Source organism: Panthera pardus, unplaced genomic scaffold, assembly GCF_024362965.1.
Source record: "Panthera pardus isolate Hobbes unplaced genomic scaffold, ASM2436296v1 HiC_scaffold_11, whole genome shotgun sequence".
Taxonomy (NCBI): Eukaryota; Metazoa; Chordata; class Mammalia; order Carnivora; family Felidae; genus Panthera; species Panthera pardus.
This window is the reverse complement of record NW_026526666.1, coordinates 73,694,562-73,719,295: the sequence shown is the minus strand read 5'-3', so window position 1 is coordinate 73,719,295 and position 24,734 is coordinate 73,694,562. Positions and strand designations below refer to the sequence as shown.

Sequence of the window (24,734 nt, the reverse complement as noted above, 5' to 3'; positions counted from 1 at the left end):
GGAACACGAAGTAGGCAGAGTTGGATTGGTCTAACCAGGGATGTGGTTCAGCCAGGCAAAAACTAGGTGCAAGATCTGAGGATGTACCGTAGATTTGAAGATGCATGCTACGGTGCTTTCCTATGAAATTTAAATAGGTTAAGGCAGGAAGTGAGGGTCTGAAGCGAGGGGCAGTAAAAAACAGGGATCTACACATGGTAGTTCCTAGGGTCAAAGTGGGGTCAAAGTTTGGCTGGAGTTGGGGGTACTAGAGAAAGTAAGCTGGAAAGATAGGACACGGTGTTTGGAGACTGGAATTATGATGATTGCATCAAGTCTAGAATGTAACCCGGAGTGGTGACTGAGTTGGGGTGGTGGACTTCAGCCAAGGACTTCTATCCTTGGAGGAAATGAGGTCAGGAAACAGAGGCATGGGCATCGGAAGAATTCTGCACAAGGGTACTGAAATCAGCATTAGCTGTGGCAGTGTTGAGGGGTCAATGAGTCAGGAGCTAAAGCTTCAGAGACAGAGGTGGGTGACTGGGGTCCCTAGATGGCCTGTACAAGTGGAGTGCTGTGCAGTCTGATGAGAGCTGAGCTGGGAGTTTTAGGGGAGAGAGAGGAGGAAGGTCTGGAAGCCACAACAAGGAGCGCATCTCTCCCACTGGCAGGTTAGGGAATCCCAGGTGCCAGGAAGAGAGCACAACCACAACTGGGAAGGACCGTTAGGGAAGCGGGTTAACTGGGGAGAGTCGGGGGTGAGCCACACTCAGGAAAAGAGGGTGAAGGGAACACTCACTATAAAGGTTGAGGATGGGGGATTTGCTGCCCGTTGAGTCCCAGAGGACACCGCGAGGTGGAAAGGGGTGGAAGATGGGAGTAGAAAAGACAATGTCAGAGCCAGGTGGGGATTAGCGTCTAGGGAGATGAGGTGGCCTCGGAGACTGGAGTCTTGGGTGACTGATGTGAAAGGGATAAAGGGCTTGAGGAGATTTGTCTTCGTGGTTGCAAGGAGGCTCGTTACAGTGAGGTAGGGGTGGGGAGGGTTTGGGAGAGGGCAGGTTGGTTTCCTGGGACCCTTCCATTTTACGGATGAGGAAATCGACACCCACAGAGACTTGTGTCTTGCCAAGTTGTTGAATGACAACGAGGCATTTTTTTTTAAGTTTTATATATTTATTTTGAGAGAGAGAACGCGTGCATGCTTGTGCACAAGTGGGGAGGGGCAGAGGGAGAGAGAGAGAATCGCAAGCAGGCTCCACGCTGTCAGCACAGAGCCCAACACGGGGCTTGATCTCACGAACTCCAAGATCATGACCTGAGCCGAAATTAAGAGTTAGGCACTTAACTTAACCTACTGAGGCACCCAGGTGCCCCTAAATGACAAGGAATTAAATCACGTCTCTGACTTGGAGACCAGCACTTTATCTCCTTCATCATAATGGCCTTTCATCTCAAGTTGTCTTAACTTCTCCCAGTGCTTTTGCAAATACATTCACCCTGGGATATCCCTGAACTCAGTGCTTGTAAGATGCCAGACCTTGCCCATAGATTTCTTTCTGAGAGGTGAACGTGCATTTATTAGTTTCACATATTTTTTCTGAGCCCAAAGGCACCATGAGTCAACATCTCCTTTCCAAAACTTTCCTTGATTCTCTCACATATATATGTCACTATATGTGCCCTGACATATAAACCTGTTCGACCACTTGTGTTATAATCAGTCACCTCCTCTCCCCACCCACTGCCCAAACCAGACTGATAACTCTTCCTAACACCCAGATACCCTGTACAGAGCATCGACAGCATTAACCACAATTGTGTGTTGTCTTTCTTCTTAAATTCCAGGGATATCATCTGTTTCACCCACACCCCTCTACCCCCGTGCCCAGCCCTTAAGATGGTGCCTGTTCCTTAGCTGTGAGTGGCCCTCCAGTGTCCCTGTTGCCCTCCCATTTGATGGCACTGGGGCCCCACTTCTAACCATCAACACCAGAATCTCTGAGGGCTCTCTCCGATCCCAAGAGGCCACTTGGCCCATACGTGCAAGGCAAGCTAGAAGGGCCAGGAAATTAATAAGCTGCTCCCTGGAGCAGCTTTCAACCAAAGACTGAGTTGGTGCACAAAAATTATCGATTGCCAACTCCGTCACCCCTCACGTGGGATAACTGAGGCGTGTGCACTAAACTATTTCTTACTGTTACACAGCAGGATTAAGCCCTGGTTGCCAAGGCGGTCACTCACTTAATAATATACCCTCTATTTGCCACATTCCCTTCTCTCCTCTCGCACCCGTGTTTCCTGAAATTACCATCCTAATAATAAACTTCTTGCACTTGTCTCGGGAGCGCTTCTGGGGACACCCAAACTAACAGTGGACTCAGCCCAGAGTAGCTGCTAAATAGATAATTGCTGAATGGATGTGTTGAGTGACAGACTGAATGTTTACGTTGTGTCTGTATGTCCCTAAGGAGACTAAGCCCCTCATAGGCAAAGATCCCCTGGCTCAGCTTGGTATTCCTGCTTCATAGTGTGTCTGACTCACCCCAACAGTTCACTAAAGGTTGAACTGAATTAAATGACCTGAAAATAGCAATTGGTGGAGAACAAAAGCAACCACTAAATGACTGTGGGTTTTAATGAGGTGGAGGTAAGACCTCTTTGGGCCTTGTGACAAAGAACTTTAAAAGGGAAGGAGTGGCGATAGCATCTCCTTAAAAATAAAAATAACTTCCTTCTGAGAAGTAACTTCCTTATGGGGGGAGGGGGCGGGTGGAGGCTAGAAACACACAGGGAAAGCCTGGAACATCATCGAGAGGGGCCAGGTCATGTTTCAAATGACACATCTTCCTTATAACACGATGAGATCATGTGAAGCGCTCCGTGGATCATCCACTTACTTTACTTCTACTGTCGATGCCATTCTGACAACTTTCAGAGCTTCACTACCAGCCACTGTTACACAATCCTGAGTCTGGGTGGCTCAGTCTGTGAAGTATCCGACTCTTGATTTCGGCTCAGGTCATGATCTTGAAGTTCATGAATTTGAGCCTCACATTGGGCTTTATGCTGACAGTGCGGAGCCTGCTTGGAATCTCCTGCCTCCCTCTCTTTCTGCCCCTCCCCCGCTCTTTCTCAAAAATAAACATTAAAAAAAATATATGTATATGTATATACATATATATATGTGTGTGTGTATATATGTGTGTATATGTATATACATATATATATGTGTGTGTATATATATGTGTGTATATAGGGGTCCCGAAAGCTGCCGTAAGTGAGGTCCTTGCTTGCCATCATCCTATAGTGTCCTGTGATTTTCTTATCTCCGCTGCTTGCTTTGTACATGAAGGTTTTTTTCTAGTGCACTACAAACCAGTTTACCTTTTTTTTTAATGTTTACTTATCTTTGAGAGAGAGAGTGCGAGTGGGGGAGGAGCAGAGAGAGAGGGAGACACAGAATCTGCAGTAGCCTCCAGGCTCTGAGCTGTCAGCACAGAGCCTGACGCAGGGCTTAAACTCACAGACCACAAGATTATGCCCTGAGCTGAAGTCGGATGCTTAACTGACTGAGCCACCCAGGCACCCCTAAAACCAGTTTACTTTTGAAGCTTTCTCTCATGAAATCAAGGATGTGTGCGTCTGTGCACATGGGGTGGGAGGTAACCCATTATGCATCAGTCAACGTGGAGACTTTTAAAGTCAGATCTGGGCGCCTGCGTGGCTCAGTTGCCTAAGCGTCAGACTTCGGCTCGGGTCATGAGCTCGCAGTTCATGGTTTGAGCCCACGTCGGGCTCTGTGCTGACAGCTCGGAGCCTGGAGCCTGCTTCAGGTTCTGTGTCTCCCTCTCTCTCTGCCCCTCCCCTGCTCACGCTCTGTCTTTTTCTCAAAAATAAACATTAAAAAATTTTAAAAAAATAAAGTCAGATCTAAGGCAGGGATCCATATGACAAGAAATCTTTATTTATTTATTTTTAATTTTTTTTAAGTAATCTCTATATCTAGTATGGGTCTCAAACTCACAACCCGGAGATCAAGAGCCACACACTCTGCTAACTGAGGCAGCCAGGCGCCCCAAGGAATTTTTCCTTTAAATGAGATAATATATGTGAAGGTTCTTAGCAAAGTACCTAAAATACAACAGATGCCCACTAAAAATGCTAGCCAGATTCAGATCTGAGTGGCCTCACCTCTGACTATCTGTGCTTCTGTTTCCCTCTATTGATATCAATGGTTGAGAATGGTTTTTAATATTTAGAGCTCTACTTTCCAAGAATGATTTGCTTCTTTCTAAACCGATTTCTCTGTATTACAAAGTACATGTCTTTGCTGTTGTACATATAAATGCAAAAGTCTAGTTTTGATTAACTTAATTGAACCTGATATGTGAGTTAGAAAAAAGCAGGCTTGGTTCTTTGGAAAAAGTTATCCCATTTTTCTATCCTGTTTTTAATGTAGTTAAATATTTCTGAATGTGAATAACAGACTTCAAAAGGAAATCAGAATGTAATAACCCATGAGAGTAGATTATTCTTTTTAGAAGTAATATGAAGAAAACATTGTTATGGCTTTAAATGGTTGATTTAGATCAGATTGGCTGTTGGCCACTGTACTAACTAGTTTGGGGTCTGATCTTTTTCACTGTCTTACTGACCTGTTTGGGGACAGAATGATATAGTTAAAAAAAAAAAGTGGTTTGAGGCTGAAGAGTAAATTTCAAGCCCAATGTAGGAGTCTGGGAGAGTCTGAATATTCCAGAAACAGCTCTGCTCCCTTCCTCCTGCCCTGTCACCCAAGTCAAGGTGATGCCCAAAAGCACTGGGGCACTTAGTCACATGAAATCCCTTGTTATTTGTTATTTGAGGGCACGAGCCTCTCATTGCTGAGCGCTTTCCGTCTATCTACAGGCCGCCAAGCAGAGCCCTGCCCTCCCTGATGTCCTGCATCAGCTCTTTATTCCCTTGGCCTGAGGCCTTTGGATTGCAGTGAAAATGTTAAGGACTCTGGGAAAGGTGACACATTTAGGCTGCATCCTGTATTAAGTGTATCAGTTCCTTTCCTGAGAGCAGATATTTGAATGGGGAGAGGGGAAGCCATTTCTGAGTGGTTCAAGGTCTCAGAGTTCAGCAGCAGGTTTGCCAAGAGCCAGCCTTAAACTCAGGTTGTTCTTGGCCACGGCCGTGTGGAACTGCCGTTCGCAGTGAAGCCACGGGCCAGCAGCAGCCTCTTGTCTACTACTTCTAGAACCGACGATTTCTTTAGGTTTAGATGGCAAAGAGAACAGGAATGACCCGGACAAGGGAAGATGCCCACAGCAAGAATCGCGGGAGCTGTGGACGTGGGCGGAGGCGGAGCTGGGTGTGCACATGTAATTCCTTAACCTGTCCCACCCCTCTCGGCACAGAGCTGGAAGCAGGCACGGCCAGAGACCACACCTGTCTAACTGCTTGGTAGAGTCTTTTCGGCTACACTTAACCCCCTTCCATTCTTCATTTATTGAAGGCTCCAGTTGGAATGAGCCAGGCCCAAAGATTTACCTTTGGGGAAGAGAGATGAAGTTCTGGTAAGATTTCCTAGGTGTACGTGACTCTGCTTGAGGCCGCGCTGTCTCCGTCCACGTGTGGTTGATATTTCCAGAAACGATTGAATTCTTTTCTTCCCATTTAGAAGCTTCACTGTTCATGTGTGGCCTCGTGTTGGGATTTAAAAGCCAGACGGTTCTGCTGCTTCTCGTTTCTCTAGGTCACTTTTCTGTTGCAAAGCCATTTTCCTCCCCAGCGGGCACGAAGCTGCATAAGTTGTCCTCGCTGGCTTCATCGAATGTGCAGTGATGATGCCAGCGCCTCACGTGTGTATGGCACTATATGGTTTTCAAAGCATTTTTGCTCGTATTAGCTCCTCGTGTGATGTCATCTCAGGCTGTTGCTTTTGCCCTGCGTGTTTACTCTCCATTTTCACCAACATGAATACTTTTCTTTCTTTCCTCTATCAGTTTTGAGGATGCTATACGGGGTTTGCTCTTTTTTTTTTTCTTCTTCTCCTTTTATGTTATTTTCCCCAATGGCTGTAAGTGGCAAAAGGAAAAAGCCTGTATAAATGATACTGTTTTCTGACGGCAAAGGGAAGATAACCTAAATGCTCTTTATAAATCACCCCTGAGAATTCTGTTCTAGTTCCTCGGGTTCACGCTATCCGCAGAAGTACTAAAAACAATTTATCTCCGTGATTACGCCGACCCCCTTTTGTTGCATTGATGAAACATCTTCTAGAACGCGGGGGAAACTATGCAGGTTAGATCCATGTAGTCGTTTTGTGGTTTTGGTTTCTTTGCTTGCTTACTTTTGTTTTGCTCTGAGTTTTTGTATTGAGATTCTTCATCCCCCCCAGTGGAGAAATAGTGATTTCATGAGCATCTTTTGCGTTCTCCGAATTCTGTGGTTGTATAGCGTGTCACTTATGAAATAGAAGGCACTTGGGTTAAAGCCTATAAGATGGTTCTGACACTGTTTAAATTTTAGATTTAAACACTGTGTTTAGATTTTCTTTAGAGCCTGGTAGAGACTCCTTTAAGGTTCACGAAGGCTGACCAAGTAATTCCCTGAACTCACTCCTCGTTGCCCTACCCATCCCATTTCCTGCCTCTGTGGTTCCAAACCTATTTCCCTGGGGCCTCTCAACAATTCAGCAACCATCAAGTGCCTATCATGCACCAGGCACTGTTCTAAGGGCTGGGGATACAGGAGCGAGCAGACAGACAAAATAATGCTCATGGATAGCTCTATCTCTTGGGGCTAGAGAAGACAAACCAAATTATGTCTTCTGCATGAAAGCCCTGCGGATCCGTGAAGACTGAACTGCTGATCCTCTTGAGTCTTCACTCCAAGCTGATACTCCCGGTTTGCCCGTGCCCTTATGCTGTGTGGACCAGCTCTCTTCAGACGCATTCTGATTTTGTTTAATATTGAATTGATTTTTAGCAGATTGATATTTTTTTAAGAGTTTTGTTGTTATAAGGAGAATATGCACTTGGAGACATCTTGGAAAATACAGATAAGTAGAAAATAGGAAATTACCTATAATCCCATTACCCATTGTTAAAATGTTGGTATATTTCCTTCTAGTCTTTTCTAACTTGTATTTATAATTTTGTGTCCTGTTTTTTTCCACTTAACATTGGCATTTTTGCATTTATTACATTCATGAAAATCATTTAAATGGTTATATAATATTCCAGACATATTTTTATCTTTTTTTTTTTTAAGTAATCTCTATGCCCAGTGTGGGGCTGGAGCTCACAACCCCAAGATCAAGAGTCACCTGCTCCCCTGACTGAGCCATCCAGGTGCCCCTCCAGATAGACTTTTCAAGGTTAAGTCATAAAAGACTAGTAAGGATTCCTTAAGTGAGCTGCACCGCTTCCTTTTTATTTCGTCTCCAGCCTTGAAAGACACTACACTTTGAGTAATACTAGTGCTCCATCGAAGGAAGATGCTGGACTATGTAAATCTCCTGTGGATTCTTCTAACTTGGATTATTCTTGATATGCTGCTTTTCTTTTCTTTCTTTCTTTTTTTTTGTTTCCCGTTCATTCTTTTGTGTTTCCTCATGATCATGCTCTGCCCATTTGTGTGGAGTGCGGGGTTGACTGTAGCTTTCTTGTTACTACAGGATATCCAAGTGCCATTTTCAAGGCTGTCTCCCTGCTGGGTTGAGCCTTGAGTCTGTCAGAACCAGTTCTTCTGGTGGGACCAGACCGTGGCAAGCATAGAACTCACGCTGGCCCTTCGATTGCAGGTCTTCAGCTGAACCAGAAGGCACTTACCACTTTCCCAGACGTGGTGCTCGTGCGGGTGCCCACACCCTCAGTGCAGTCAGACAGCGACATCACCGTCCTGCGCCACCTGGAGAAGCTGGGCTGCCGCCTGGTCAACCGCCCACAGAGCATTTTAAACTGTGTCAACAAGTTCTGGACTTTCCAAGAGCTGGCTGGACATGGGGTTCCTATGCCAGACACCTTCTCCTATGGTGAGTGTCCTTGGGATTGGAACGTAGCTTTCCACATCACCTGCATCTCTGTTTTTTTTGCCCAGAAGCGCTCCAGCATCTTGGTTTTCAGTGTGAATCTGTTCCTCTTAGGTGGTTCAACATCTTGAGTTTTTCACATGGCCGCTCCCTCTGTCTGAAATGCCTTCGCTTCTTTCTGTCTGTGATTCACTCATCCTACATGCATCTGGTACGCACTTGTGCCAACCCCCATGCTAGGTACTGGGCTATAGCAGCAAGTGAGACAGAGTCCTGCCCGGAAGGCATTCCCAGTTCACCAGAGGTGGAGCACGGCAAGTAAACTGGCCGGGTCAGGGCAGTGTAACAAGTGCCACGGTAAGAGCCAGGGCAAGGTGGTATGGGACACGCAGGAAGGCTCCGCATGCAGTTTAGGAGATGTCGAGCAAGGCTTGCTGAAAGAGAGAATGTCTGAACTAAGCTGAAGTTATCCAGCTGAAGCACTGGGGACAAGGGGGTTCCCTACACAGAGAACAGAATATAGATCAGCCTGGAGGCAAACGAGAACATGACGGATGGGTGGTACATAACAGATTATGTAGAACATAAAGGTGATGGAATTGAGATTTAAACTAGAACGAGTAGAGGGCGCCTGGGTGGCTCAGTTGGTCAGGTGTCTGACTTCGGCTCAGGTCATGATCTCATGGTCCGTGAGTTCAAGCCCCGCATCGGGCTCTGTGCTGACAGCCCAGAGCCTGGAGCCTGCTTCAGATTCTATATCTCCCTCTCTCTCTGCCCCTCTCCCGCTCACACTTTGTCCATCTGTCTGTCTGTCTGTCTCTCTCTCAAAAATAAATAAACATTAAAAAAAATAAACGGCATGGGAAGTGGAGTAGGGTGAATCCTAAGACTAATAGGAAGTTACTAGAAGGTGTTAATCAAGGAGGTGGCCCAATCAGACTTCAGTACTTCATACTTTGGCTAAAGTGTGAAGAAGGAATCAGACAGGGCAGAGTAGAGACAAGGAGGCAGTAGGGTTTTTAAACTGTCAAAGTGAGGGGCACCTGGGTGGCTCAGTTGGTTAAGTGTCTGACTTGATCTCAGCTCACATCTTGAGCCCAGGGTCATGAGTTCAAGCCCCACAATGGGCTCCATACTGGATGTGAAGCCTGCTTAAAAATCAGTCTGTCTGTCTATCTGTCTGTCCATCCATCCGTCCAAATGAGCAGTGATGATCTAAACTAAGGTAGCCATAGTAAGAATGAAGATATGTGAACAGATTCAGAAATTATGAAAGAGACCAAAATAACAGGCCATGATGACTGGTTGGATGTGAAGAATATACAGAGGACTCCAGAGTGACTCTGGTTTCTGGTTTGGGCAACCAGATGTGAAAGCAAACATTCACTGCAACTAGACACACCAGGGAGGAGAAACAGGTTGGTGGGGGGCAGGGGTGGGGTGGTGAGGGGTTATCGGGCAGAGATGATTTCAGTTTGGGACACATTCTTTTTGAGGCGTCTATAGTATGAGCAAGTAAGAATACTCAGTAGGCAGGAGATAAATGGATCTGGAGCTCCTGAGAGAGGTGTAATTTAGGGAAGCGGATTTGGAAACCTTCATTAGGTTAAGTGAAGTCACAAGAATGGATGAGATTGCTTCAGGGAGAACGTATAGAATGAAGAGAGTGCTGAACTCTACACTTAAAATGGTTAACATTTTATGTATATTTTACCACAATAAAAAATAGAATTTAGTAAGAGAGGGTTCAAGAGGGAACCCTTTAGAAAATGGGTAAAGGAAGAGGAACACATACAGGAGACCAAGCAGGAGCATTTGGAGAGGTGAGGAGGGAAGGCAGAGATGCCAGATGCCAGTGGAAAGAACATTCCAGAAAGGATGAGTGTTGTTTGGTTCTGAAAGGACAGGTGTGTTGGGTAAGTGATGGGGAGAAAAGCCCATCAAGGTTCAAGGATGAGGGAATGAATGAGAAGTGAGAAGATGAAAACCCGTCTCAGTAGCTGATGGTAGTTAAGGGATGATACAGGAGCAAGGATGGCGATTTTGTTTGTTGAAGATGGGAGAGAACTGGGCATGTTTAAAATGGCGACAGAACTAGGAACGGGGAAGCTGAAGACCCGTCAGAGAGAGCACACTTAATAGCGCAAGAGCTCCGAGGAGGTGAGAGGGAGAGGGGTCTAAAGCACAGGTGCAGGGATGGCCTTGGATAAGAAGGACCCCTCTTTCACTGTTTTATAAGGGAAGGAAAAAGCATAGCTAGAGAGGAGTTAGATATGTCAAGGGATGTCAGGAAGATGGGATATCCCTATTTTTTTTTTTTTTTTTTTTTTTTTTTTAAGGAGATAGAAGTTTATTAAATACACTGCAAGGGAGCGGCGGGCAGGAGAGAGACTGTCTGCGGGAGTTCCTTTCTAATAAAGTGTACTCTTCGTGAGGATGTTCCTGATTACCTACACGGCCTCACCATGGTTTTGTTCTAATCATTAACACTTTTGTAAACAAGGCAGATCTTATTAGTATGCCAGGGTATTTTGCTTTGCAAAAATCGATGAACTGTAATACCACCTGTGGCAGGCAGACTGCTGTCCCCCAGAGAGGCGAATGTATAGAAAATCAAGGACGCTTATGAAACAATTTAGAAAGATTTTAATATACATTATTATTCATATTTTTTAAATTAAGAATTAGCGTATAGTGGAGGTAATTAAGGCTTTTGAGTCATGCCTTAACTGGTGAGACAAATCCCCAGGCTTAGTTTCTCTGGGCATCGGCTTTCTATTGTTGTACCGCAAAGTACTAAAAACTTAGCAGCTTAAAATAACACCTGTCTAGGAGCAGCTGGTGAGTTGAGCACCCAACTCTTGATTTTGGCTCAGGTCATGATCTCAGGGTTGTGAGATTGGGCCTCACGTGGGGCTCTGCCCTGGGCTTGGAGCCTGCTTGAGATTCTCTGTCTTCCTTTGCCCTGCCCCCTGCTCACACAGCCTCTCTCTAAAAAAAAAAAAAGAGAGAGAGAGAGAGAGGGAGACATCCATTTATTATCTCACAGTTTCTGTAGGTCAGAAGTCAAGCCACAGCATAGCTGGGTTCTTGCTCAGGCCTCACCAGACTGGAATCAAGGGACAGCTGGGCTGTGGTCTCATCTGGGGTCTGGGGTCTTCCAGGCTCACTAGTTGTTGGCATTTAGTTCCTTGCAGTTGTAGGACAGAGGTGTCTACTACTTTCTTGCTGGTTATCAGCTGAGGGCTATTCTCAGCTTTTAGAAGCTGACTGCTGTCCCTGTCACATGGCCTTCTTGACAATGGCCAAGGACAATGTGCTCCTTCAAGGCCAGCAGGAGAGTCTCTCTGACTTTTCACCTTTCCTTAAAGGACTCACCTGATTATGTCAGGCCCACCATAAATCCTCCCCCTCTTTATCAACTCAAAGTAGACTATTAACCTAGTCACAGGAATATCCCATCATATTCACTGGTCCCTCCCATACCCAAGAGAGGGGATTATACAGGGCGTGTAAACCAGGGTGTGGGAATCTTAGGGCCATTTTAGAATTCTACCTACCACAGTCTTTTTTTTTTTATGTTTATTTTAGAGAGAGAGAGAGAGAGAGAGAGAGGGAGCATGTGCGGGGGAGGGGCAGAAAGAGAGGGAGACACAGAATCTGAGGCAGGCTCCATGTTCTGAGCTGTCAGCACGGAGCCTGACACGGGGCTCAAACCCACGAACCGTGAGATCATGACCTGAGCCGAAGTTGGCTGCTTAACCTACTAAGACCGCCAGGTGCCCCCTGCCACAGCCATTTGAAAGGGAAAGATACCTGCCCTGCCTATGGGATTGTTAGGAGGATCGCATGAACTAAAGCAGGTGCAGCCTTTGCCACACTGAAATAGTTGAGGCGCTCCAGTTTCCTTGTGTCTCTACTCCTGCATATAGTATAGGTCCCCCATGCATGTCTGTCGGATGGAATGGGTTCGAATCGCTTTAATCAGGAACACGAGGCCTTGAAAGACATCCTACAGAAGGGGCACTGCGGGGCTGACCGCTCCTGACCATCAGCCTTACCTTCACTGACGTTTACCTTTTCTTGGCAGGTGGGCATGATGACTTTTCCAAAATGATCGATGAGGCTGAGCCCCTGGGCTACCCGGTCGTGGTGAAGAGCACACGAGGACACCGGGGTCAGTGCTGCTCCTCCTGGACTTCCGTTAGGGCCGCACCTCTGCGAGGGCAAGACCCTCACTGGGTGTCGCGGAAGCGCTGGTTTAGAGAAGCGGAGCATCCCCTCAAGGGGCTCACAGTGTAGTCCTTCCTCTGTCCCCTCCTCTCTGTCCCCACCGTCCTTGCTTGGTCAGACCCTTCTCATCCATCCCCTGGACTCTGACTCGTCTCTCTGACTTCAGCGCCCGTGTGTCCTCTCTTCCTTGGAAGTGATTTCTCTGAAACCTCTGTTCTTGTCACTCCCTTGCTAAAAAGCCCTCCCGAGAGCCCTGTTGCCTGTTAGACAAAGCCCATATTCCGCTCTGTAGCTCCAAAGGCTCTGAAGCTTCAGCCTTCCTTTGTAGCCTTCTCTGGCCCCGTGAACCCTCATAGTCCACTGCAGACTACTTCTCATTCACCAGCTGGACCGTGCGCTGTCTTCTCTTTCCTTTGCTGGAAATGCCATCTTCCTCTGGCACCTAGGGATGCCACCTGTAAAGGCCAGCCCTGGCTATTGTCTCTTTCCCCTCCACACCCCCAGTCTCCCTGCCTCTCTGCCAGGCAGAATTAACTGCTCGTCTTTCATGTTTCCGTAGCACGTTGACCGTGCCTCTAACAGTACTGTGCTTTATGACAGTTACGGGTGTATGTGCCTTTTCCCCCTCATTGGCTGTGAGCTGCTCAGGGTTGGGAACTCAGTCCCATGCATCTCTGTCCCAGAGTCCTGCTCCGGCGCTCCGTGCATAGCAGAGACTGGTGCAGCAGGTGAGCAGGTACCCCCTGATGCAACCCAGATGGCATACTTAACTGCTCAGGGCATCTGCAGCGAGTGGAGGCACCGTGAACAGACATGTCCTGAGCAGTTCCTGGGATGTAGGGACTGGGCGGTGAAATGAACTGGACGCAGTCACTGCTGTCAGGGAGCTCCAGTGTGTAGAGAGTAGAGTTGGTGGCCTTGCAGGGTGATGGCCGCTGTGGCAGGCTCATCCAGCACCTGCTTGTACCCAACAGAGGGGGACCAGCTCTGCCACGAGCAGGGTGGGCTTTGCTGGCGGGGGAGGAGACTTAGGCTGGAGTGTGCAATTCGAATTGGAGGAAGGAAGTGAAAAAACAGAAGTAGATGTGAGCAAAGCAACTCGTGGGAACCAAGGACACTGTCGAGGAGAAAGAAGAATGAGTTTGAGGGGCAGAGTGGGGCCCTCAGTGCTATTTAGATATGCTACACTGCTGAAGTTCAACATCCCATTTCTTTTGTGCTAAAATATACAGAATTTAAAATTCAACTAATATTATTAGCCTACAGACTGCCAGGGACTGTTCTAGCCTCTGGGGATACAGAAAGGAACAAAACAAAAACTCCTGTCCTCAGGGAGCTCATATTGTAGAAAGGTAAGAAAGACAATAAGCAGAAATTAAATAAAATACATCGTATTGTCAAACGTTTCAAAAATTGAGAGGTAATTCACATAACAAAGAGTACACTTTTTTAAGTGTACAATTTAGTGGATTTTAGTACATTCACTGTTGTGTACAACCATAGCCACTATCTAATTTCAGAACATTTCCATCCCAGAAAAAAACCCTGTATCTATTAGGGGTCAATTGCAATTGCCCTTCCCCTTGTCCCTGGCAACCACTAATCTACTTGCTGTTTCTATAGATTTGCCTGTTTCGGACATTTCATATCGATGGGATCACACCCTATGTGGTCTTTTGTGTCTGGTTTCTTTGACCTAGCATGATGTTTTCATGGGTCACCCATGTTATAGCGTGGAATAGTACTTTGTCCCTCAGTAATACTCTGTTGTATGGATAGACCACATTTTGTTTATCTGTTCACCAGTTGATGGACGTTTGAGTTGTTTCCACTTTGTGGCTATTGTATATAATGCTGCGATAGACATGTGTGTAAGTTTCTATGTGAACGTATGCTTTCATTTCTCTTGGGTATCTGCCTAAGCACGGAATTGCTGGGCCAGTATGGTAACTCCATGTTTCACCTTAAAGGAACTGCCAAACTGTTTCCCACATTGGTTATGCCATTTTGCATTCCTACCAGCAGTGTATGAGGGTTCTAATTTCTCCACATCCTCCCCAACCCTTGTTTTATTCATTCATTCATGATTAGTTGATTGATTTATTGATTGATTTTTTTGGGGGGAGTAGTAAATAAAACTTTTTGATTGTATATATTAATTTGAAAGCTTACAGCCTGAAAAGTGAGCAGGTTTAACTCTTAGAATATACATGTATGAATGTCCTCTTTGCCTTGACAAATAAAGAAAATAGCCCCCACACTTCCACCATAAAAGCAAGCCACAAGCCAAAATACATGTTTTTCAAGCATTAGTGATGTAGAGGCCCACTTCATTTATTTTACATGTTTTTTTAAGATATGGATAAACAACATAATATCAGTTTCAGGTATGCAATGTAATGATTCAATATTTGTATATATTGCAAAATGATCGGCACAGTAAGCCCATCACCATACAGAGCTACAGAACTTTTTTTCTTGTGATGAGAACTTTTAAGATTTACTCTCTTAGCAGCTAGCAAATATGTGATTTGTTTTTACCCTTATGGTATCTTATCATGGTTTTGCTTTTTATTTCCCTAATGACTAATGATGTTGAACATCTTTTCATGTGCCTGTTGGGCGTGTGTAGATCTTCTTCAGACAACTGTCTGTTCAGATCCTTTGTTCACTTTTCACTTGGACTGTTGGTCTTTTGATTGCCGTGTTAAGAGTTCATGACATACGAACATAATTGGAACAGGTTTTTTCCCTACCCTGTAGCTTTTCGTTTTCACTTTCTTGATAGTGTCCTTGAATGCACAGAAGGTTTTGATTTTGATGGAGTTCAATTTGTTTATTTTTTTTTCCTTGGGTGACTTGTGCTTTTAGATGTCATTTTCTGGTTGCTTAATCCAGGGTCACACAGATTGACACCTGTGTTTCCTTCTAGGAGTTTAATAGTTTTCACTCTTACAAATGGGTCTTTGATCCATTTTGAGCTAATTATGTATATGGTGTGACAAAGAAGTCCAGCTTCCTTCTTTTGCATGTGGATATCCAATTTCCCCAGTATTACTTGTTGAAGACTATTCTTTCCCCCATTGGATGCTTTTGTAACTCTTGTCAAATATCACCTGACCATTGTGGGCTCTCAGTTCTACTCTGTTGATCCCTATATCTTTTTATGCAAGACCACACTGTCTTCATTACTGTAACTCTGTAGTAAGTTTTCAATTGGGAAGTGTGGGTCCTCCAACTTTGTCCTTTTTTTTTTTCCTCAAGATTGTGTTGGATATTTGGGATCCCTTGCATTTCCATATGAATTTTAGGATCAGCTTGTCAACTTCTGCAAAAAAAGAAGTTGGGCTTTTAGTGGGGACTGCATTGAATCTGTAGATCAATTTGAGGAGTGTTACCGTCATAACAGTATTAAGTCCGCTGGTCCCTGAACATGGGATGTCTCTCCATTTATTCAGATCTTTAATTTTTCTCAAAAATGTTTTATAGTTTTCAGGGGTACGTCTTCTACTTTTTTGGTTAAGTTTATTTTTTTTTTATTTTTTTTTTAACGTTTATTTATTTTTGAGTCAGAGAGAGACAGAGCATGAACAGGGGAGGGGCAGAGAGAGAGGGAGACACAGAATCTGAAACAGGCTTCAGGCTCTGAGCTGTCAGCACAGAGCCCGACGCGGGGCTCGAACTCCCGGACCGTGAGATCATGACCTAAGCCAAAGTCGGACGCTTAACCGACTGAGCCACCCAGGCGCCCCTGGTTGAGTTTATTTCTAAATTTTTTGTTCCTTTTGATGCTATGGAATTGTGTTCTTAATTTAATTTTCAGGTTGTTCCCTGCTAGTGTAATATATAGTATCTTAGGGGAAATGGGTTGGAAGTAAACAAATTATAGCAGCTATTAAACTTCAGTATGTGGGAATAAATCTGAAGAAGGCAGTGGGATGGTACAGGCTGTGCCCTTGAGAAAGTTACTAATCTTGTAGACCTTTATTTCCCTCTACTGTAAAACAAAAATAACTATCCTGTTCTAATGGCTTCATAGGGCTAGTATGAAGTGTAAATGAAATAATAAAAAAAACAAAGGGTTTGGCACATGGTAGATGATTAATCTTAGTCCTCTTTCCCACCCCCTCCCCCTTTTTGCTCTGTGCCTAAAAACTAACTGCAGGCTAAGCCCCATACTGGAACCTGCCAGCAACCAATGAACCACGTTCCTGTATCTAGCCCCCATTTCTGCTGAAAATCCTACCTAATGTCCAGGGAACCCCCAGTGCCTCTAATTGAATCCCAGCCATCTGGTGTCAGTTGCCAGATCTCCTGGTGCCAAATGTGCAGTGATGGAGACGTGTGTTGGAGGTTACTTCTCAGTCTCCTAGGCCACTAGGGCCTGAGATCCATCACTCTTTTTATTAAGATTTCAGAAGGGTCCCAGTCCTTTTAAGGTGGTTACACACTTCCTAGGAAAACCGTGTCTTCTTTTCCCATATTTGCTAACAAGAAGGCTCAGACTGGGTATGCTCATGTCAGATTTGCAGACATCAGAATCTCTTGCTCAGATTTGTTGGCTAGTATGCAGATGGAAAGCAGGTGCCGAATAATTGTAAAAGCAGTGGTGATTCAAGCAGAAAATAAAGAATTGGGAGTCAAGAAGGAATGCTTTCCCTAGACAGCATAAGTATAGATCATTCCATCTAGGATTGAACAGGTATAGCCAAGTAAGAAACTTCCTATGTTTAAAGGGAGGAGGGAGTCTGTCAGTGGCTTCTTCTTTGAACTCCCATGGCATTTTGCATAGACCTCTTTTAATGCTATATCATGCTGTGTTGTAGTTACCTTTTGCGGGTCTCTCTCCACCTAGACTTGGAATTCCTCTGAAGTGTGTTCAGTTAATTGTGTTCTGTAAGCGTGGATTGGCACCTGCCTTGTGCCTCGAGCCCAGTGTAAGTTTTGGAGATTAAATAAATGGGGTTAGAGATGGACCCTGCCTAATCAGCATCCTGGGGTGATTGGAGATGCTAACTGCTTTTGGAACTGAATTGACTAGATCCTTAGGATTCTATGTTGGCCTCTTCTCTGTGTCTCTGGAATACATTATTGTTTCATCTTGAAAAAAGAGTTGTTGAGGGAGAGGGACCTGAGTAAAACCAAGAGAAAATAAGGTTCAGTGGCCATTTGATAAGAAGCTCGAGTCTGGTCAGGAAACAGAAGGGGCCAAGGTAAGGCAAGTTTGGGAAGAATTGACAACTGTATGGGCCAGGGAGATGGGAGGGCAAGGACAGGACTCAGAGGCTTCTGTAACTACTCTTGCTCTGTGTCTTTCTTCTTAAAGGAAAAGCAGTTTTTCTTGCAAGAGATAAACATCACCTCTCAGACATCTGCCATCTGATCCGCCATGATGTGCCCTACCTGTTCCAGAAGTATGTGAAGGAGTCACATGGCAAAGACATCCGGGTGGTGGTGGTCGGGGGCCGGGTGATAGGCTCTATGCTCCGCTGCTCCACAGACGGACGGATGCAAAGCAACTGCTCTCTCGGTAAGGTATAAAAGCTCACAGTCAGTGTGTCAGTCACGGGAGGCCACCGGGATTTTCATTAGGATGTTTGCACCCATTCAGTAAATGTGGATGGATCCCTCCTATCTTGTCAAATGCTCTGCTAGGCGCCAGGATCACAGAAAAGAGTTAGAAACGAGCCCTTGCCACAGCGAGCAGTCCAGGAGAAGAATGGACAGGTGTAAGTGCTGTGATAGAGGTCAGGCCAGGGGTATCAGGACACTGAGGTTGAACCCTATCTGGGAGGTGTTGGGACTCAGTCAGGTTTAGTGTAAGGGGTGACAGGGGGATCTGTGTTTGAGAAAAACCCTGGGTAGGGGAGGGATTGAAGGCATAAGGCAGGAAGCAGGAAGATGAGTTCAGAAGATTTTACAGTAGCTCAGGCAAGAAATAATGAGGGTCTACACTAATGCATGGCAGGAGGAGAGTGATTCTGCTTTTACATTGTAATTGAAAATTGTGTTTTTCTTATACGTATGATACTATTAGCTGCAGTTTATGTTTGGGTCAAACGCATAACCCCATCCCATGAACCTATTGTTTTTTGTGGGGTTTTTTTCTTAATGTTTTTATTTACTTTTGAGAGAGAGAGAGAGAGAGAGCGAGCATGTGCAAGTGCTAGCGGGGAAGGGACAGAGACAGAAGGGGACAGAGGATCTGCAGCAGGTTCCACCCTGACAGCACAGAGCCTGATGCGGGGCTCGAACTCACCAACTGTGACATCGTGACTTGAACCCAAGTCGGGTACTTAACTGACCGAGCCACCCAGGTGCCCTCCGTGAACCTGTTGTTAATCTTGTTTTCTGTTATGGTGAATGGAGATGTTCCAGGAGGGATGTAGATTTTTGTCCCCATCAAAGAAAGCTCTCGTCACCCTCATTGAATGAATGTGTGTGTTGGTAATATGAAAGAAACAACAACAAAAAACAACTATGGTTATTTCTTAAATGGCCCGGTGAGTGTACCAAGGCTAGTGATTGATAAAGAGGCCGAGACACAGATTCGGTCCTTCATTAATACTGGTTAAGCAGCCACCACGAGCAGACTCTGTGAGTATAGCGATCAGCCGGGGAGCCCCTGCTCTGGAACAGCTTACGGGTCCATGAAGGAGAAGACACGAAAGCACATCATTGCAAGACACTGTGATGAAATCCTGTGAGGGGGGCAGATGCTAGGCTCAGGCTGACACAGTGCTAAGTACCCAGCATGCTGTCCCATCTCATTTTCGTGTGTGGTACCACCACAGTGAGCCTCGTGGATGATGCTGTCTTTTTTAGTCACCTTACAAAATCCCTTCTTTAACTAGGAACCACACAGTTTTGTCATTTACCCATGTTACTGAGCTAGTCCAAAACTCTTTTATAGCCTTTTCCTTCTATAACCTAACAGGTGGGGAAGGGACAGTGTTAAGGTAAAGACGTTAGTTGTTGGACCTGAGAACACAAGTCTTAAGTCTTTCCAGGGAGACTATTAAACCTGAGGTCTTAGCTTTGTGGTACGTAAGGGCAGTCAGACTCTATGTGTCTTTGGTATAGGATTTTGTCTCATAAGCCTTTCCGTCTCCCTCTTCCTAAGACATAATGTTAATTTTGCTTTTTCTATACGAAAGGAACACATTCTCGATGTAGAAAATTTGGTAAGTATGACAAAGTCAAATGAAAAAAGATGTCTATCATTAATCCCACTCCCTAGAGACAGCCATTGTTAACATTTTCTTATCATTATTTCCAACAACATCTATTTTATTTATTTATTTGGAGAGAGAGAGAGAGCACGCATGCACAGGGGAAGGAGGGAGGGAGAGAGAGAAAGAATCCCAAGCAGGCTCTGTGCCATGAGCACAGAGCCCGACATAGGGCTCATTCTTACAACTGACCTTGAGGTCACGACCTGAACTGAAACCAAGAGTCAGATATTTAGCTGACTGAGCCACCCAGGTGGCCCCAACCAACAATATCTCTTTGCACACTTGTGGTCATACTGCACAGTCTTCAGTCCTTTCACGTGTTTTTCCAAAGGATCACAAGCTGTCTACAAGCATTATTATTAATGATTCTAAAATATGCTGCTTTCCTCCATTAGGAGATATTTGTAGCTTTTCATTTATTTATCAACAAATATTTAGTGAGTGCCTACTATGTACAAGTATTTCAGTTTTCCAGGATTTTAAATAACTCTACCATCCATTTTGTGCAAAAAGCTTTTTTCCATTATGTAAGATTATTTCCTTAGTGGTAGGATGAGTGGGTCTGAGGAAATAAACATTTTAAAGACTCTTAGATAAGACATGACCCTGTTGTTTTCCCAAAGGGTGTGCTGATTTCCGAACAGACCTTCTGTGAGTGATGACAATGCCCGTCTCACTGCCCCTCCTTGGCATTCCCCATCTCTTCTTTGAAGGGTTATTGTGTCCTCGGTGTCTGATGTCACCATTATGTCACTGTGCTTTCCCCACAGGTGGTGTGGGTGTCATGTGCCCGCTGACAGAACAAGGCAAGCAGTTGGCTATTCAGGTGTCCAACATCCTGGGCATGGACTTCTGTGGCATTGATCTCCTCATCATGGACGATGGCTCCTTTGTGGTGTGTGAGGCAAACGCCAACGTCGGCTTCTTAGCCTTCGACCAGGCATGCAATTTAGATGTGGGTGGCATCATCGCAGACTACACCATGTCCTTGCTGCCCAATAGGCAGACTGGCAAGATGGCTGTCCTCCCGGGACTGTCCAGTCCCAGGGAGAAGAAAGAGCCAGATGGCTGCACTTCAGCTCAGGGAGTTGCAGAGAGCGTCTACGCCATCAACAATGGGTCTACCTCTAGTGAGAGTGAGCCTGAACTGGGAGAGATCCGGGATTCCTCAGTGAGCACAGCCGGGGCCCCGCCCCCCATGCTGCCTGAACCTGGCTACAACATTAACAACAGGATTGCTTCAGAATTAAAACTTAAGTGAATTCCTGCTTTTTGGGCAGCATTTAAACCAAATCCTACTGCTTCCCTATAGTTTTGAGTGAATAAAATCTGGACTAATGTGATTTCATTTGCACAGAAACTAGAAATCCCATCTGGGCACTCAGCATTCTTTCTAACGATGATTTAAGCAAACGGCTTAGCTTTGTGGTTTTTACAAAGACTAACCTAAAGACACTCACCACGAGCAACATCCCGACTGATCAACTTGAGACCGATGTCTGCTGCGAGCACTTGGATATACGGCTGACTTTTAAGGCGCTGACTCTGTCCTGCTGCTTCTGGCTGTGATCAGCAGAGCCCATTAACTCAGAACGGCCCCTGGAAATACTGTACTCAGAAGCCCCACTGGACGGAGGCGGGTGCAGAAGAGACCGAATGTGACTGCGGTTATGTGCTCTTCGTTAAGTGTGTGTGTGATGTGTGGAGAATACACGGTCCAAACGCTATGAGAGGATCGATCTCTGCTCCCCGTCAATCACCATCTTGGCCATATTTCTCTGACACTCAGGATATGGTGTTTTAGGGAGCTTCCTCATTAGCAGTGAAGCACTTTGTAGAAAGTTCGAGATTGAACGTTCTTTGACTTCACTGGTTGGCAGATAATCCTGCTGCGTAACTGGGGCTTTCTACAAATTGCTTTGCCGCTCCGAATTTATAGACCCTGCTTCAACTAATGCCAGCCCCAGCAGCCTCTTGCACCTTTGCTGCCTTTGGCCTCAGCTGGAAATGCACTTCAACGAGCTAGTGGCCACACACTTTATTTCTTATGCGTGCACTAGAATTGAACACCATGAACTTTCTTGTCAATGGACTCTGTTCATTTGTCATCCAGAAGCCGGTGGGTTTTTATCATAGAAGCTACTGGAAGATAATCATTTTCCCTCTTCTCTCCTAAAACTTTGTGTACTGCTTAGCTGTAGGAGGTTTTCTTGTACGTGTTGGTGTTGTGGGCCTGTTGGGTAGATTGAGCCATTGGAAACACACTCTAATCCCCTTGACCTTCTAGTCCTATCCAGGTTTCCGAGACCTGTCCTTACCCACTTTTCCACACTGGGGAGACTCAGGTATTAGGAATTGCCCATTGCACATTTTGGGGGAGGACGGTGTTGGATAATGTAGACGTGACACCAAGTGCTTTTCATTTTCACTCTTTAAGCAGTAGATGCTGATCCTTCCCTTGGGAGAAATCATGGAGATAGAGTTTTCCATTTCTGCTCATATGAAGTATGATGAGAATGAGCAAGGCTCCCTCTTTAACCAAATACACTAAAACGTAAGCCCTCAAGAGTTACCATAACCTATTATTTCCTCGAGAGATCATACTCTGGAGCTGTGATGTTACGTATGCCAAGAACACATAGACTTCCTCTTTGGAATGATCTCTGAAGCCATGCAAGGTAAGAGGCCTCCCAGCCTTACAGTGAGACCTCGTTTTTCACACCACCCCTCCCGAGAGGTAGTCCCAAGCTCCATCACCCATTTTATTTATCAGACTTATCTTCTAATGCCCTTTGGCTCTTCAAAAAAAAAAATCATTCCTCAAAACATAAATCTACCCATAAAGGACAAAGACCTACCAACACTGAGGAAGCTCACAAGTGGACAGTTTCCAAGGAAGGCTCTAGAAATAGTCTGACTTAAGGTCAGCTTCACTGGACTAAACATCCATCTTCCCAAGGTGACTAGTTTGAAGGCAGCAACACCCATTTGGGTGTATAAATTCCTGTACTTATTCTGCTGTAAATGTAAAAATGTGTATAAAGCCAACACTGTCACGTTTTTTCACAACACATCTAAGTAGCAATTGGCTTTTAAAATATTGTGGCTAAAAGCACATCTCACCAAGTAGTACTTAGACAACTGAAAAACGTTTGGCTCCATGATACGGAGATATGCACTACACCATTGTAGTCTAAATGCAGTCCAACGTAGGGTGCATGCCACTCAGTTGTAACTCTAGTAAATTGTACGGTTGACGAATGATAACGCTTCACCTTTATACAGGTTACGACATTTACCTTATCTTTACCACTCAGGGTGGGTTTAGGAGGAGAGTTCTAGGTCTGTTCTTGTTGAATTGTCCAAATGCTTTCGACGTAAACATCTGAACTGAGTGATGACCTTCTGGAAGCTGCATTCACTCATTCCCACCGTTCAGTGTAAGCCCAATCCCCCCACCTTATCTCAAAGGATACTAGCGGGCCCTGTGCTAAGCAGAGCAGCTAGAGGGTGCTTCCGGATTTGTCGAAGGGGGCTCATCTTCCAGCTGCTAGTGACATCTATAGTCATTGGCACCATTGCTTTTTGGCCCAGCCTAGAAGCAGAGAAAGCTGGGTCACACCCAACTCGTAGCTCCCCTCCAGGATTTCCCCTACTGGCCGTGGGCCCTGTGAGCCTCGGTCATGCGTCTGGGCCACACTTGTTACACCTGCGGACCAGACCTGCTGGAAGGAACGCGGGGCTCAGAGCCAAATCCCGGTTTTGACTCTCCCCTTAAATAGCTCACTAACCTTGTGCAGTCAGGTGGAGTCTGCCTCCATTTTTCCATTCTGATAGGGGAGATGCCTACTCTGTTTACCTCTTGGGGGTGCTTTGAGGTTGACGCGAGTTATTTAATGAGACTTTGCATCATGTGGGAGGTGGTAGAAGAATACCTCCCACATCTGGTTTTATAAGTTTCTCCTCACCCCTCCTCTGAGGGAGTTAAGAAAGAAAGAGGCCACGAATTCTTGGCATCAGCACATTAAAGAGTGTCAGGGGAACCTGAAAAGGATGCAGCTTCTCAGAGGCTTCACCGCCTGAAAGAAGGAAGGCTCTCCGTGTACTCGAACAGCCTTCTGGATGTATCGTATATAACCGGAAACTCCTGACTCTCCTATATCAACTAACGGTCTTCCTTGTGTAACATAAATTGCAGTGTCTGTACACGGTCTTCCCATTATCTTGAAACTGGTCGAAACTTGAATGCCAATAGCTCAGTCACGCAGAATATATATGATCCTGCACTTGGGAAAAATGTCTTCATGCTATCTGTCTGATTGCTGAGGGGCATGGGGTTGCCAGAACGTGCGTTTGGGCCTTTTAGGTCTTTAAAATCCGATAAAATCCTAAGCTCTTACTGTCACCGTTGCAGACTCCCTGCACGCAGCTCAGAGGGGATTCTGTGACAGTTGGGGGTGGGGCAAGGAGGAAAGGGAAGGAGAAAGGTCTTGGATACTTTTGTGACATTTCAGGGGAAGAAATAAGAAATTGGATCATTTGGAATTCCAGGGGGAAAGAGGAAGAAGTGGCTCTTCTGTGGATTGTTTTAAGGAAAGAATCACGCACACGTATTCATTAGAAGTAGGGGTCTTTGAAACTCTTCTGTAGAAAGAAAATGAGATGCACGGATTCTCATGAACCCTGAGGAAGTGGGAGAGACATCCCCTAGCGCTTTATGTCCTGATGAATGTTGGTCTAAGATGATGCAAATCCAGTGGAGATTGAAGCAGCTCACCGGGGGTTCCAGGATCCCCCTAGTAACAGCTGGCCCTTCTGGAAGTTAACGACCAGAATGCCACGTGCAGGCAAGCTTAGAGCCACAGCTCTCTGAGGTGGGTCTAAGGAGCCATGTCAGACCGAATCCAAAGGCAGTAAAACAGGGCACTTCAGCTTAATACTTTCCTTTGCACCTGGAGGTGAGGCTACTATTTGCTGTAAGTCTATGCAGATGTTCGGGGAAGAGTCCTGACAACCGTCATCTTTGTCCCTGTCCCTGAAGTTAGTGTTGTTCCATCTGTTGCTGCAGCCCAGCAGCAAGCCTGGTCCTATTTTTGCCTCTGAGACTCAAGATCATGACTTTAAAATGTTTCTACCTGGAGAACCCCCATCTCAGGAATATGTTGTTTGAATACTTTCTTAAAACTATATTATGCTTCCATTCCAAGCCTACCGTCAGACGCTGCAGCCCTCCCTTCCAAATGAAAATTTTTTTCCTTCAA

At 45.4% G+C, this 24,734-nt stretch overlaps 1 protein-coding gene across 5 annotated transcripts in view; it reads left to right on the top strand.

The window, feature by feature from the left end:
* Positions 1 to 24,734, top strand: part of RIMKLA (ribosomal modification protein rimK like family member A) — a 33,044-nt gene extending 8,310 nt beyond the window's left edge. For 2 of the 5 annotated variants that reach the window (XM_019429190.2, XM_019429191.2), the window contains exons 2-7: positions 5,486 to 5,546; positions 6,144 to 6,273; positions 7,778 to 8,008; positions 12,096 to 12,182; positions 17,565 to 17,768; positions 20,244 to 24,734. In XM_019429190.2, the coding sequence (XP_019284735.1) occupies positions 6,237 to 6,273; positions 7,778 to 8,008; positions 12,096 to 12,182; positions 17,565 to 17,768; positions 20,244 to 20,734 (1,050 nt within the window). In that variant the 5' untranslated portion in view covers positions 5,486 to 5,546; positions 6,144 to 6,236 and the 3' untranslated portion in view covers positions 20,735 to 24,734. Of the gene's footprint in view, positions 1 to 5,485; positions 5,547 to 6,046; positions 6,274 to 7,777; positions 8,009 to 12,095; positions 12,183 to 17,564; positions 17,769 to 20,243 lie in introns of those variants that run through there. The other 3 variants (XM_019429194.2, XM_019429193.2, XM_019429189.2) reach the window with 3 other exon arrangements.